Here is an 11,574-nt window from a genome sequence, read left to right as displayed (position 1 = left end):
AGTAGGATCATCCAACACTGGGTTACAGCTCCCACACACACACTGACTCTCACTGAGACAGGGCCCCAGTCACTGACTCTCACTGGGGGAAAGGACCAAATACACTGACTCGTAATGGGATATGGGTCACTGATAATTATCTCTCTGGGATACATGTCCCACACATACTGACTCTCGCTGGTACTGGTCCCACCCATGCTGAATCTCACTGGGACAGACTCCCACACACTGACTCACTGGGACAGAATCCCACACCCAGTGACTCTCGCTGGGACAGTCCCACATGCACTGACTCTCACTGGGTTACGGGACCCAAATAAACACATTGACTCTCACTGAGACTTGGACCCACAAAAAATACAATGACTCTTACTGGGGTACAGGTTCTATACATACTGACTCTCACTGGGGTACGGGTCCCACACACAGACTCTCATTGGGGTACGGGTCCCACACACACCAACTCTTACTGTGGTACAGATCCCACACACACTGACTCTCACTGGGGTACAGGTCCCACATCTACATGTGCACACACATTAACACACAGTCATACATGCACATAGACACATACACACGCATGCGCTCTCTCTCTCTCTCTCCCCCTCTCTCAACATATACTTGCAGACATTGACAAGAAAACAAAACATGGGTGTTATGGATGGTGGGAAAGACTGGGGAAGCAGTTTGGTGGTTCCTGTTTACACGGTCTGCTGGGTTGGCTCTTGTGCTGGTCAGAATGCAGCTTTGAGATGATGATTATCAGGTCAGCCTTAATCTCATTGAATCGCTGAGCAGATGTAATGAGCTGATTGGCCTACCTTCGCTAATGGTGAGTGAAATGTTGCTTTGATGTCAAGAACAGTCACTGTTTGATTTGTCATGTTTGTGCCAAGAGATGCCTGGGGCTGAGTGGTTCTAGTGGAACCCAAACGAAATGCTGGAGAGAAAATAATTGGTGTGTGGCTGAGAGTCTGTACTAATAGGATGGGAATTTGCTGCTTTTGATTTCTCTGAATTGTATGGCCTGATCAATTGGCCATAACTGGGCAGTTTACACTTTCTCAAGCAGATACCAGCTGGTCAAGCTGTACTACAGAGAAATGGCAAATGGGTTTCATATAGATAAATGTGAGGTGTTGCATTTTGAAAATTCAAATCAAGGTAAGAATTTGATGGTGAATGGTCGGCCTTAAGGACTTTAGTAGAACAGAGAGACCTTGGAGTTCAGGTGCACGGTTCTCTGCAAGTGGAGTCAGTTAGGCAGGGCAGTGAAGAAGGCTTTTGGCATACTGGCCTTCATCAGTCAGGGCATTGAGTTTAGAAGTTGGGAAGTTATATTGCTGTTGTACAGGATATTGGTGAGGCTGCATATGGAGTATTGTGTTCAGTTTTGGTCACCTTGCTACTGGAAGGATGTTATTAAACTGGGAAGAGTGCACAAGAAATTTACAAGGATATTGCCAGGACTCAAGGGTCTGAGTTATAGGGAGAGGTTTGACAAATTTTGACTTTTCTTTTCAGAGCATAGGAGTCTGGGGGGGGGGGGGGGGCGGGGGGGGACCTTTATAGAAGTTTATAAGATTACAAGAGGCATGGATATGGTGAATGCATTCACTCTTTTTCCCAAGGTTGGGAAATTGAGGACAAGAGGGTATCAGTTTAAGGTTAGAGGGGAAAGAATAAAAGGGAACCTGAGAGGCAACGCTTTTACACAGAATGTAATATGTATATGGGGCGTGTGTTGCCGGGAAAGCACAGCAGGTCAGGCAGCATCCGAGGAGCAAGAGAATTGACATTTCAGGCTTAAGCCCTTTATCAGGAAATGAGGTTGGAGGGATGGACATTTTGGTCAGTATGGACCAGTTTGGACCAAAGGGCCTGTCTCTGTGCTTTAGGACTCGATGACTCTCGACACATAGTAATGATGCCTGTACACTGTCCACATCAAAGACTCCCAGGACAGGGACAGCACGGAGTTAGACACATTGGGAAGGGACACACACACAGACTCTGCCACACAGTAACTCTCACTGGGACAGGGACACACACACTCTCACTGGGGTACGGTTCCGTACACACTGATGCTCACTGGAACTTAGTGGTTATGTTTAATGTGTCATTTTCAGCTTGGCAATTTGTAATTATTGAATGTGCAAGTTTCTTATAATGTTCCACAGATTTGGTGCTGTGGCTTCTGCATGTACAAACTGTATTAATGATTTAGATGAAGGGGCCAACTGTTTGTAGAAATCTTGCAAAGCAGTGAGAAGATAAGACAAAAGGACAGTATAGTGGCTCTGTGGTTAGCACTGCTGCTTCACAGTCACAGTGACAGGGACATGGGTTTGATCCCAACCTTGGGCGACTGTCTGTGTGGAGTTTGCACATTCTCCCTGTGTCTGGGTGGGTTTGGTCCAGTTTCCTCCCACAATCCAAAGATGTGCAGGTTAGGTGGATTGGCTATGCTAAATTGCCCATAGTGTTCAGGGATATGTGGATTAGGTGTATTACCCATGGGTAGAGGTAGAGTAATAGGGTAGGGGAATGGGTCTGGATGGGTTACTCTTCGGTGAGTTGGTGTGGACTTGTTGGGCCGAAAGCCCTGTTTACACACTGTAGGGATTCTATTTTATTCTAAAAGGTGTAGTTGGTTTGAGCGAGTGGAAAAAGCATGCAAGATGGTACATAATGTGTGAAAACTGAGATGCTGTCACATTGGCCGGAAGACTAATGTTATTTCAACAGAAGGAAATTCTGGGGCATTGATGAATATTTGATTTATTTAATGTCACAAGTATTTTATTATAAAATACAGTGAGAAATATTGTATAGCATCACTGCTGTCCAGCTCTTTCTTAGAACTCAAAAATAAACCAAAATATAGAAGTAAAGGAAGAAAAATAAAGACCTGGTGTTCACCTTTACAGTCTTTGTTAAGTGCTGGGCCATGGGCCTGTGGTCAGGCACGAGTCCCCTCTGCCGATGGAGTGAAGGTTGCCCGCTCTTCAGTGCCATCTTTCCTCCACCAATGCCTTTGACACTGACTCCTCACTGGACCTTACCAATGCAGATGGTACCGATTACCACACCAGCCAAAACCCAACTCCACCGCCACCACGAGTCCACTTCAGGTCCACCTCATCGATACTGCCGATGCTGCTAGGTCTCCTCTTGTGAGCCTACCCCTGAAGCTCTGCATTGCAGTTTGGGTCTCCCTTCTAAAGAAAGGATATACTTGTGTAAGAAGCAGTTCAGAGAAGCTTTATTTGGCTGATTCTTGGTGTGGTGATGTCCTGTTTCCCACAGAGCTGAAACAAATATGAGATCACAAAGTGGCCTGGATGGGATTGATGATGACAGAATGCTCTTCCTCTTGGTGAGAAGCTCAAAATAAGGGGATACACTTTTATGTAACCTTAAATTCACTTCTTTATTCCCCCGCTCTAAACCAGGGTAAAGTTTGTCTCAAGTCTTAGAGTGTTAGAACTGTTGGAGTGGGGTCAGTGGACTTTTCATTTAGAAAGGCCCATACCCAAAGGAAACAATTTCTTAAAATAAAATAAGGGACAGTGGCGATATGAAACAAAGACAGACAGGAATTGCTGGAGAAACTCAGCATCTTTGGAGAGAGAGAAAACAGTGCTAAAGTTCCAGTTTCTGTTCTGGCAAAAGGGTCACGAAGATCAAAAATGTAGCAAACAAAGTCATCAATTAAATTCAGGGAAATATTTCCAACTCCCTGGAAGGAAATGATGGCTGTTGTTGATTCAGGAATAATCCATCTGGATCATTAATGTCCTTCAGGGAACAACCTTAGATTAGATTCCCTATAGTATAGAAACAGGCCATTTGGCCCAACAAGTCCACACCGACCGTCCAAAGAGTAACCCACCCAGACCCATTCCCCTACACTATATTTACCACTGACTAATGCACCTAACAGTATGGGCAATTTAGCATGGCCTGCTCATCTTTGGACTATGGGAGGAAACCCACACAGACACGGGGAGAATGAGCAAACTTCTCACAATCGCCTGAGATAGGAATCGAACCCAGGTTCCTGGTACTGTGAGGCAGCAGTGCTAACTACTGAGCCACCATGCTGCCCATAAAGCCAAGTGGTATTATTTGCAGATTTTGACTGAAGGTATCATTTTTATTTGTCCCGAGCTCAGTTTTCTTTAAATCAACCTTTTCTGTGCTTGCAAGTTGCCCAAGAACTAGCCACTGGAAATACGTAAACAGGGAATGGCTCAATGCTAAAATGTTCCATCTCAAAATGAAACTTAACCAGAAATGAAAGTCATGACCTTTGTTATCCATTCCTAGAAAATGAGCCCCTGTGACAAGAAACTATGTGATCTCACTTCACATCTCTCACCCCTCTTTAAATTGCAGAATCCCTAAAGCGTGAAGCAAGCCATTTGGCCCATTTGACCCACATCCACCCTCTGAGAATATCCCACCCAGACCCACCCCCATCACTGTACTACAACATTTTCCATGGCTAATCCATCTAGCCTGCCTATCCCTTGAGACTATGAGGCAATTTAATATGGCCAACCCACCTAACTGAGACATCTTTGGACTGTGGGAAGAAACTGGACCACCCAGAGGAAACCTATGTGGACATGGGGAAAGCGTGCAAACTCCACCCAGACAGTCACCCAAGAGCAAGTTAGCTGGAAAATGTCATAGTACTGTACATACCGATATCCTATGAAGCATTTCTTTCTCAATTCGAAGATTGCGGATGTCACTGGCTGGGCAAGCATTTATTGACCATTACTCATTGCCCTCAGAAGTTGATGGTAAGCCCTCTTGTGACTCCATCTCTCTCCATGCCAGGCAGCAGAGGTTAAGCCACTCTGTTTGCCACTGTGGTGCCACATTAGATGGGCTTCCTACCTCATGTAGGCCTGCCAGTGGGCTGATGGGGCTGGCTTATTGAATATACTCAAGGCCAAGGGGACAAAGTTTTAATCAGTAAGGGTAAAAGGATTATGGGGGAAAAGGCAGAAAACTGGACGTGAGGATGATCAGATCAGCTGCGATCCCATTGAATAGCGGCTGATTCCCAATGGGCTGAATGCCCAGCTTCAGCTGCTACATCTTTTTAATAGATATTTTTATTAGAAATTTAACATTTTTACAAGTTTACAAAAATAAACAAAACTCTCAAGTACAAACATTGATATACAATTAAATCTTAAATATATAATAACCAAAATTTAACAAAAGAAAAATACCGAGAAAGAAAAAAACAAAACTCAACTAACTACTAATCTAACCTACAACTAACCAGAGTGTATAATTAAGTCTCTTACATTATTCAAATACGAGAAAGAGAAACAAAAAGCAACGGATAACATAGAAATTGGGTAGTGAGATACATGCTCGGAATATGTTAACATCAAATGTAACAAAACCTGTATTCGTGCAGGATTCCTCTCCCAAGGGGCCCCGGACCAGCCAGGTTCGTAATCTCAATTAAATAAAAGCCCTTGTTAGGATAGCCAAAATAACTGTATTCATATAATTCAAGAAGGGCTGCCATATTTTATAAAATAATTTGGTCTGTCGGTGCACCATGTTTGTAAGGAAGTCAAGGGGAATACATTCCATAATTAATCTGTGCCAATTTGAAAGTCCAGGGGGGCCCTCAGCCACCCAGTTTACCAAAATATTTTTCATTGCACAGAAAGAGAGAATAGAAAATCGTCTCTTCCCGTGCATATCCAGGGAGGGAAAGTTCAAAAAGTCCAAAAGGAGAGATACAGAGTCCACTTTAATTTCCGTTCCTAAAGTTTCTGTCAGGGTACTTGCTACTTTAGTCAAGTATCTACGGATCTTATGACAGGTCCATGGGCAATGTACAAGAGTGCCCACCTCTATTTTACATTTGGACACATTGGAGATGCTCCTGCCTTAAACTTTGCCAATCGATCCGGTGCTATATGGGCCCTATGAAGTATCTTCAGCTGGATAGCCTGAGTTCTGTTACAGATGGTGATTCTTCTGGCGTTTTCCCAAATGTCATTCCACGTTTCTATAGAGATTTCTAGTCCCAATTCCTGATCCCATGTTTTAAGCAGATTGTCCATATCTCCCGATACTTCATCAAGTAGTAAATGATAAATAGTACTGATGGAGGATACCCCCATTGGTCGTAGTACTCTACATTCTCTATCTGATTTATAAAGAGTATCTAATAACGTAGTCTTCTTTTGTATATAATCTCGAATTTGGAAGTATCGATAGAGGTCTCCATTAGGTAATCCGAATTTCTGACGCAGCTGTTCAAAAGACATCAGGACCCCATCTTTAAATAGGTCCCCTAGACATGAGATACCCCTGGATCTCCAGAGTTTAAAAGTGGCGTCTGTAAACCCCAGTTGGAATCCCCATGCTCCCACTATCGGCGCATGGGGGGATGTTTTATGTGAGTTGCCCTCATTTTGCCGCATTATATTCCAAGCTTTAATTGTGTTTAGTATTATAGGGTTTTTACAGTGATCCGTAATGATTTTCCTCTTGTCTGAAAATAAAAGGTTAATAAGTGGGCATTTTACTTGAGAAGCCTCGATGTCCAGCCAGATTGATTGTGGATCAGACAAGACCCAATCAGCTATGCTCTGCCCCAGAGGGCAGTGGAGGCCCACTCTCTGGATTCATTTAAGAAGGAGTTGGATAGAGCTCTCAAAGATAGTGGAATCAAGGGTTATGGAGATAAGACAGGAACAGGATACTGATTAGGAATGATCAGCCATGATTATATTGAATGGCGGTGCAGGCTCGAAGGGCTGAATGGCCTACTCCTGCACCTATTGTCTATTGTCTATGTAACTTAATAGGGAACTTAACTGATATTTCCTAAAATCTGGGAAGTCCAATCCTCCCCTTGCTTGTGGCAGCTGTAGCTTCTTCAGCTTAATGAGGGGCCGTCTATGATTCCGGATAAAGGAACCCAACCAGCCATATAATTTACGTAGTGCCAGCCTCGGCAGCATCACCGGAAGCATTCTCATAGGGTATAGGAGACGGGGCAGGACATTCATTTTAATTAGTGCTATTCTACCCAGCCAGGAGATTGGAAGGTCTCCCCATCGCTGGAAGTCCTGCCTTATCCTCTCCAGTAAATGCACAAAGTTAGCCTTGTATAACTGACCAAGTACTGGGGTAATAAAAATGCCTAAATATAAGAAACCCTCCAGGGACCAACGAAAGGGAAAATGGGATCCGTCCACTAAGTGGGGTATCATAGCAAGGCCACCCATTGGCATAGCCTCCGATTTTGAGATTAATTTTATAGCCTGAGAATGCGCTAAATGTATTAATAACTTGGATTAAGCGAGGTACGGACATCAGAGGATTACTGAGGAATAGAAGAACATCATCTGCATAAAGGGTGATTTTATGTTTACCTGTACCAATCCTCGGGGCCGTTATATTAGGATCAGCCCATATAGCTTCTGCTAGTGGTTCAATTATTAGCGTAAATAACAATGGCGAGAGAGGACATCCCTGGTGGCAGCCCCTACCCACACTGAAGCTATCCGAACCTAATCCATTGGTAACCACAACTGCTTTGGGATCACTATACAATGTTGAGATCCATTTGGTAAACACCTTTCCAACGCCAAACCTTTCCAATGTGTAAAACAAATATGACCATTCAACCCTATCGAATGCCTTTTCCGCGTCTAATGAAACTACTACTCCTGGTATCTTTCCCTGACGGCAGGCTTGAATCATATTCAAAACCCTTCTAATATGATCTACGGACCTTAATAACCCCCGTCTGATCCTCCTTTATGATATGTGGCAGTACCCTTTCTAGTTTCAGTGCTAACATTTTAGAAAGGATTTTAAAATCTACATTTGGCAAGGATATTGGTCTGTATGACGCACAATCTTCTGGATCCTTTCCTTTCCTTTTTTAAGGTTAAGAGAGATATTTGCCTCTTACAGCGAAGGCGGGAGACAGCCCTGACTATATGCATAGTTTTACATGTCCATAAGTGGACCAGCCAATATTTCTGTAAATTCTTTATAAAATTCAGCTTGAAAACCATCTGGGCCAGGTGCCTTACCGCTCTGAAATTGCCTGATTGCGTCAAGTATTTCTTGGACTGTTAGGGGAGCATTTAAGACCGATACCTGTTCCGGAGTTAGGCCCAGAAAGGTCAATTTTTTTAAAAAATGATTGCATCCTCCTAGTCCTGTCTTCACATCCTGCGATTTATATAAATCAGAATAAAATTTTCTAAAGATTGTATAAATCCTTTTATGATCATGAGTCAAAATACCCGTACTTTCCTTGATAGACGTGATAGTTTGAGGGGCCTTTTTTTTTCTTTGCAAGAAATGCTAAGTATCTACCCGGTTTGTCGCTAAATTCATATAACCTTTGTTTTGCAAATAATATTTCCCTCTTAGCCATTTGAGTAAGCATAGTGTTTAGAGCTGTCCTAAGGGCCGTAATCCTTTGCAATTTGATGATAGAAGGTCTATCAGCGTATGCTGTTTCAGCTGCTTTTAAGCGAGCTTCGAGCAGACGCTGTTGTTCTCCGTTTAACTTTTTCTGGGTCGCTGAGTAGGAGATGATCAAACCTCGCGTGTAAGCTTTGATGGTCTCCCACATCATTGATGGGTTGCTCGCCGTACCTAAATTAATTTCTAAAAAAGTTTTAAATTCTTGAGAGAAGTACTTTACAAATTTACTATCTTTCATTAGGAAGGGGTCCATACGCCAATGCCGAGGGGATGTCCCGTTGTTCCTCGCCTTAGTTTCCATATATACAGCAGCGTGGTCGGAAATTGCTATACTACCTATTTTACAGGATGATATGGAATTTTTAAAAATCGGGGCAAAAAACATATCAATTCTGGTATGACATTTATGTGGATTGGAGTAAAAAGAAAAATCAGATCCACTAATTGTCTAGATCTGGGAGATACTCCTGCAGTACTCTTGGGAATCATATCTATTTCCGGATCCATAATACAATTAAAGTCTCCCCCTATAATTGTATGACGGGCACCAAGAGCCATCAATTTTGAGAAGGCTTCCGTTATAAATTTAAAGGGGTGTGCCGGGGGCAGTACAAATTTAAAATCCCATATTCCTCTCCATTTATAAGGGCTTTAATCAGAATATATCGTCCAGATTCGTCTTTTATCTGATTTAGAATTTTGAAAGGGAAATTCTTCTGAATAAGAATAACAACTCCCCTACTTTTTGAGCTAAAAGAAGAATAAAAGACCTGATCAAATCCACCCTGTTGTAATTTCAAGTGTTATTTATCCAACAGGTGTGTCTCCTGTAGGAGAGCTATATCAACTCTTTCTTTCTTGAGGTTTGATAATATTTTCTTCCTTTTGACTGGCGAATTACTCCCCTTGACATTCCAGGTGCACGACTTAAACGACTGATCAACCATAATCGTCTGGGCAGATCCGAGACCCCTCAGGAGAGGAAACCCTATCCAGAACATCCCAAGCATAGAGCATATAAAATTCACAAAAATAAAGGCTCTCTAATACACTCACAACAGTATAATAAAAAACTATTTCTAAATAATAAAAAAAGTATTTAAATGGAGATTTTCCCCCTTGTTCCCAGGGGATGTCACTTCCTTTCCAAAGGTCCATCGTATCCTCTCCCAACCAATGCCCCACCCTTGACCCAGGCGCTCCTCAATAGGATGAGGAGAATTCAGATATAATAATACAAAGCTAGAGTTAACAGTGAGCACCCTACCCCCACCCCCCATCCTCATCCACACCAACACCTGGATATATTTGGTAATGTTAATACCATGTATAAACATATATAACTATAAAATTACAACCTCAACAAATAATAACTAAATATAATAATACAAAATAACAAGGGAAAACAACCCGCTCCTAGAGACAGAGGTAAAATAGAATAAGGTAACCACCTCCCCCCACCAACATTAACTAAACCCCCCAGTGTACTGAATGTTTAGTCCCTTAAACACTTCTTCGCCTCATTGAATGCCTTCCTCTTTCGGACCAGAGCTGGGGAAAAGTCCTGGAATAACATGATCTTGGATCCTTTATAGATCATGGCTTGGAAATCTTTTCCAAGATTTCTAGAGGCTTCTAGGAGTATCTGCCTCTCCTTACAGCTCTGCAGCCGGAACAGGACCGGGCGGGGGCGCTGGTTTGAGCCAGGCCTGCGTATTGCGACCCGGTAGGCCCATTCTACCCTTACCTGGCCTGATCCAGCTTCCAGATTTAAAAGCTGCGGCAGCCACTGCTCGAGGAACGCTGTAAGCTGGCCTTCCTCTTCCCGAGGTCATCTATATGATTCTCTAAGGTCCGGACTCGCTGTTCGAGAGTCCGGACCCGATCCACGGCCGATTGCGCTGTAGTTTCGGAGGTCACGGCCTTTAGCTCCACCCCTCCGACTCGGCGCTCGATTTCTTTAATGTCTCGGTCGTGCTTTTGCAGCGCGGCCAAGAGGGAGTCCCATCGGCTTCGGGATTCTTCAATAAAAGCGTCGATCTTCGCATCCAGTTTAGAGATGATTTCCACAAGGCTCGCCACCGTGGGTAAATCCCCCAGGGCGGCTGCGGATGCCTCTGCTGCAGGTGGAGAGGGTGGGGGAGGGGTTCCTGCTTGCTGAGTGCTGCGGGCTCCCTTCCCTTTGGTCATTTTTACTAAATTGTTTAAATTTAATACTAAGCAACTAATTAAATTAAACAGAAATTTTAAATGATTTGGTGAGTGTGGTGGGGGTGGGTGGCCCACTTTGCCCAAGTCTTGGGAGGAGCACTATAGACTCAGACTTGCTGGGTCACCGCCATCTTGGATCCCACAGCTGCTACATCTTATTGGTTCATGCCACTCTCACCATAGAACCCCCAGGTACCTTCCCCCGCAACCAGAAAGATTCAAAACCTGCCGCTACACTACCTCCCCTCACCTCCATCCAGAGCCCCAAACAGTCCTTCCAGGTGAGACAGAGGTTCACCTGCCTCTCTTCCAACTTAGTTTATTGCATCAGGTGCTCCCGATGTGGTCTTCTCTACATCAGGGAGACTAAACGTAAACTTAGGAAACGGTTCACCGAGCATCGCAGCCGGACCTCCCGGTCACCACCCATTTCAATTCCCCCAACCACTCCCTTTCCGACATGACCATTCTTGGACTCCTCCATTGCTACAACAAGCCTCAGCTCCTACTGGAGGAATAACACTTTATCTTCTGCCTGGGCACCCTACAGCCTGGAGGACTCAACATTGAGTTCTCCAATTTCAAATAACCTCCCTTTCCATCTCCAGATTCCCTTCCCAGCCCCTCCCCCCCTTCCTTCTACTGCTCCCTGCCACCAACCGAATTCATTCCTCCCATTGACCAACCAGGCCATACCTGCTACCTGTCTTCCCCTATCCCCACTTCACCACCCAGCACCCCCACCACTCTCTTTATCTGCAGCTTCACACCCATCCCCACTCCTTGCTTACACCCGAAACATTGACTTCTGATGCTGCAGGGCTTGCTGTGTTCTTCCATCTTCCTGCCTGTCTACATCTTATG

The 11,574-nt window shown here is 44.0% G+C and overlaps 1 protein-coding gene across 1 annotated transcript; it reads right to left on the bottom strand.

Moving 5' to 3' along the window:
* Positions 1-2,789: 2,789 nt before the first annotated feature.
* On the bottom strand, positions 2,790-10,689 carry LOC148138998 (uncharacterized). Its single transcript, XM_087980987.1, has 2 exons — positions 10,247-10,689; positions 2,790-3,221 (listed from the first exon to the last, which is right to left on the bottom strand). The coding sequence occupies exon 1, from the start codon at positions 10,687-10,689 to the stop codon at positions 10,270-10,272; it is 420 nt and encodes a 139-aa protein (XP_087837113.1). The 3' UTR covers positions 2,790-3,221; positions 10,247-10,269.
* Positions 10,690-11,574: the final 885 nt, after the last annotated feature.

Source organism: Chiloscyllium plagiosum, unplaced genomic scaffold, assembly GCF_037043375.1.
Source record: "Chiloscyllium plagiosum isolate Xiang-an unplaced genomic scaffold, Cpla_swu_hap1 HiC_scaffold_38, whole genome shotgun sequence".
Classification (NCBI taxonomy): Eukaryota; Metazoa; Chordata; class Chondrichthyes; order Orectolobiformes; family Hemiscylliidae; genus Chiloscyllium; species Chiloscyllium plagiosum.
Note: the sequence above shows the minus strand (reverse complement) of the source record. Positions and strands in the feature narration are given on the sequence as shown.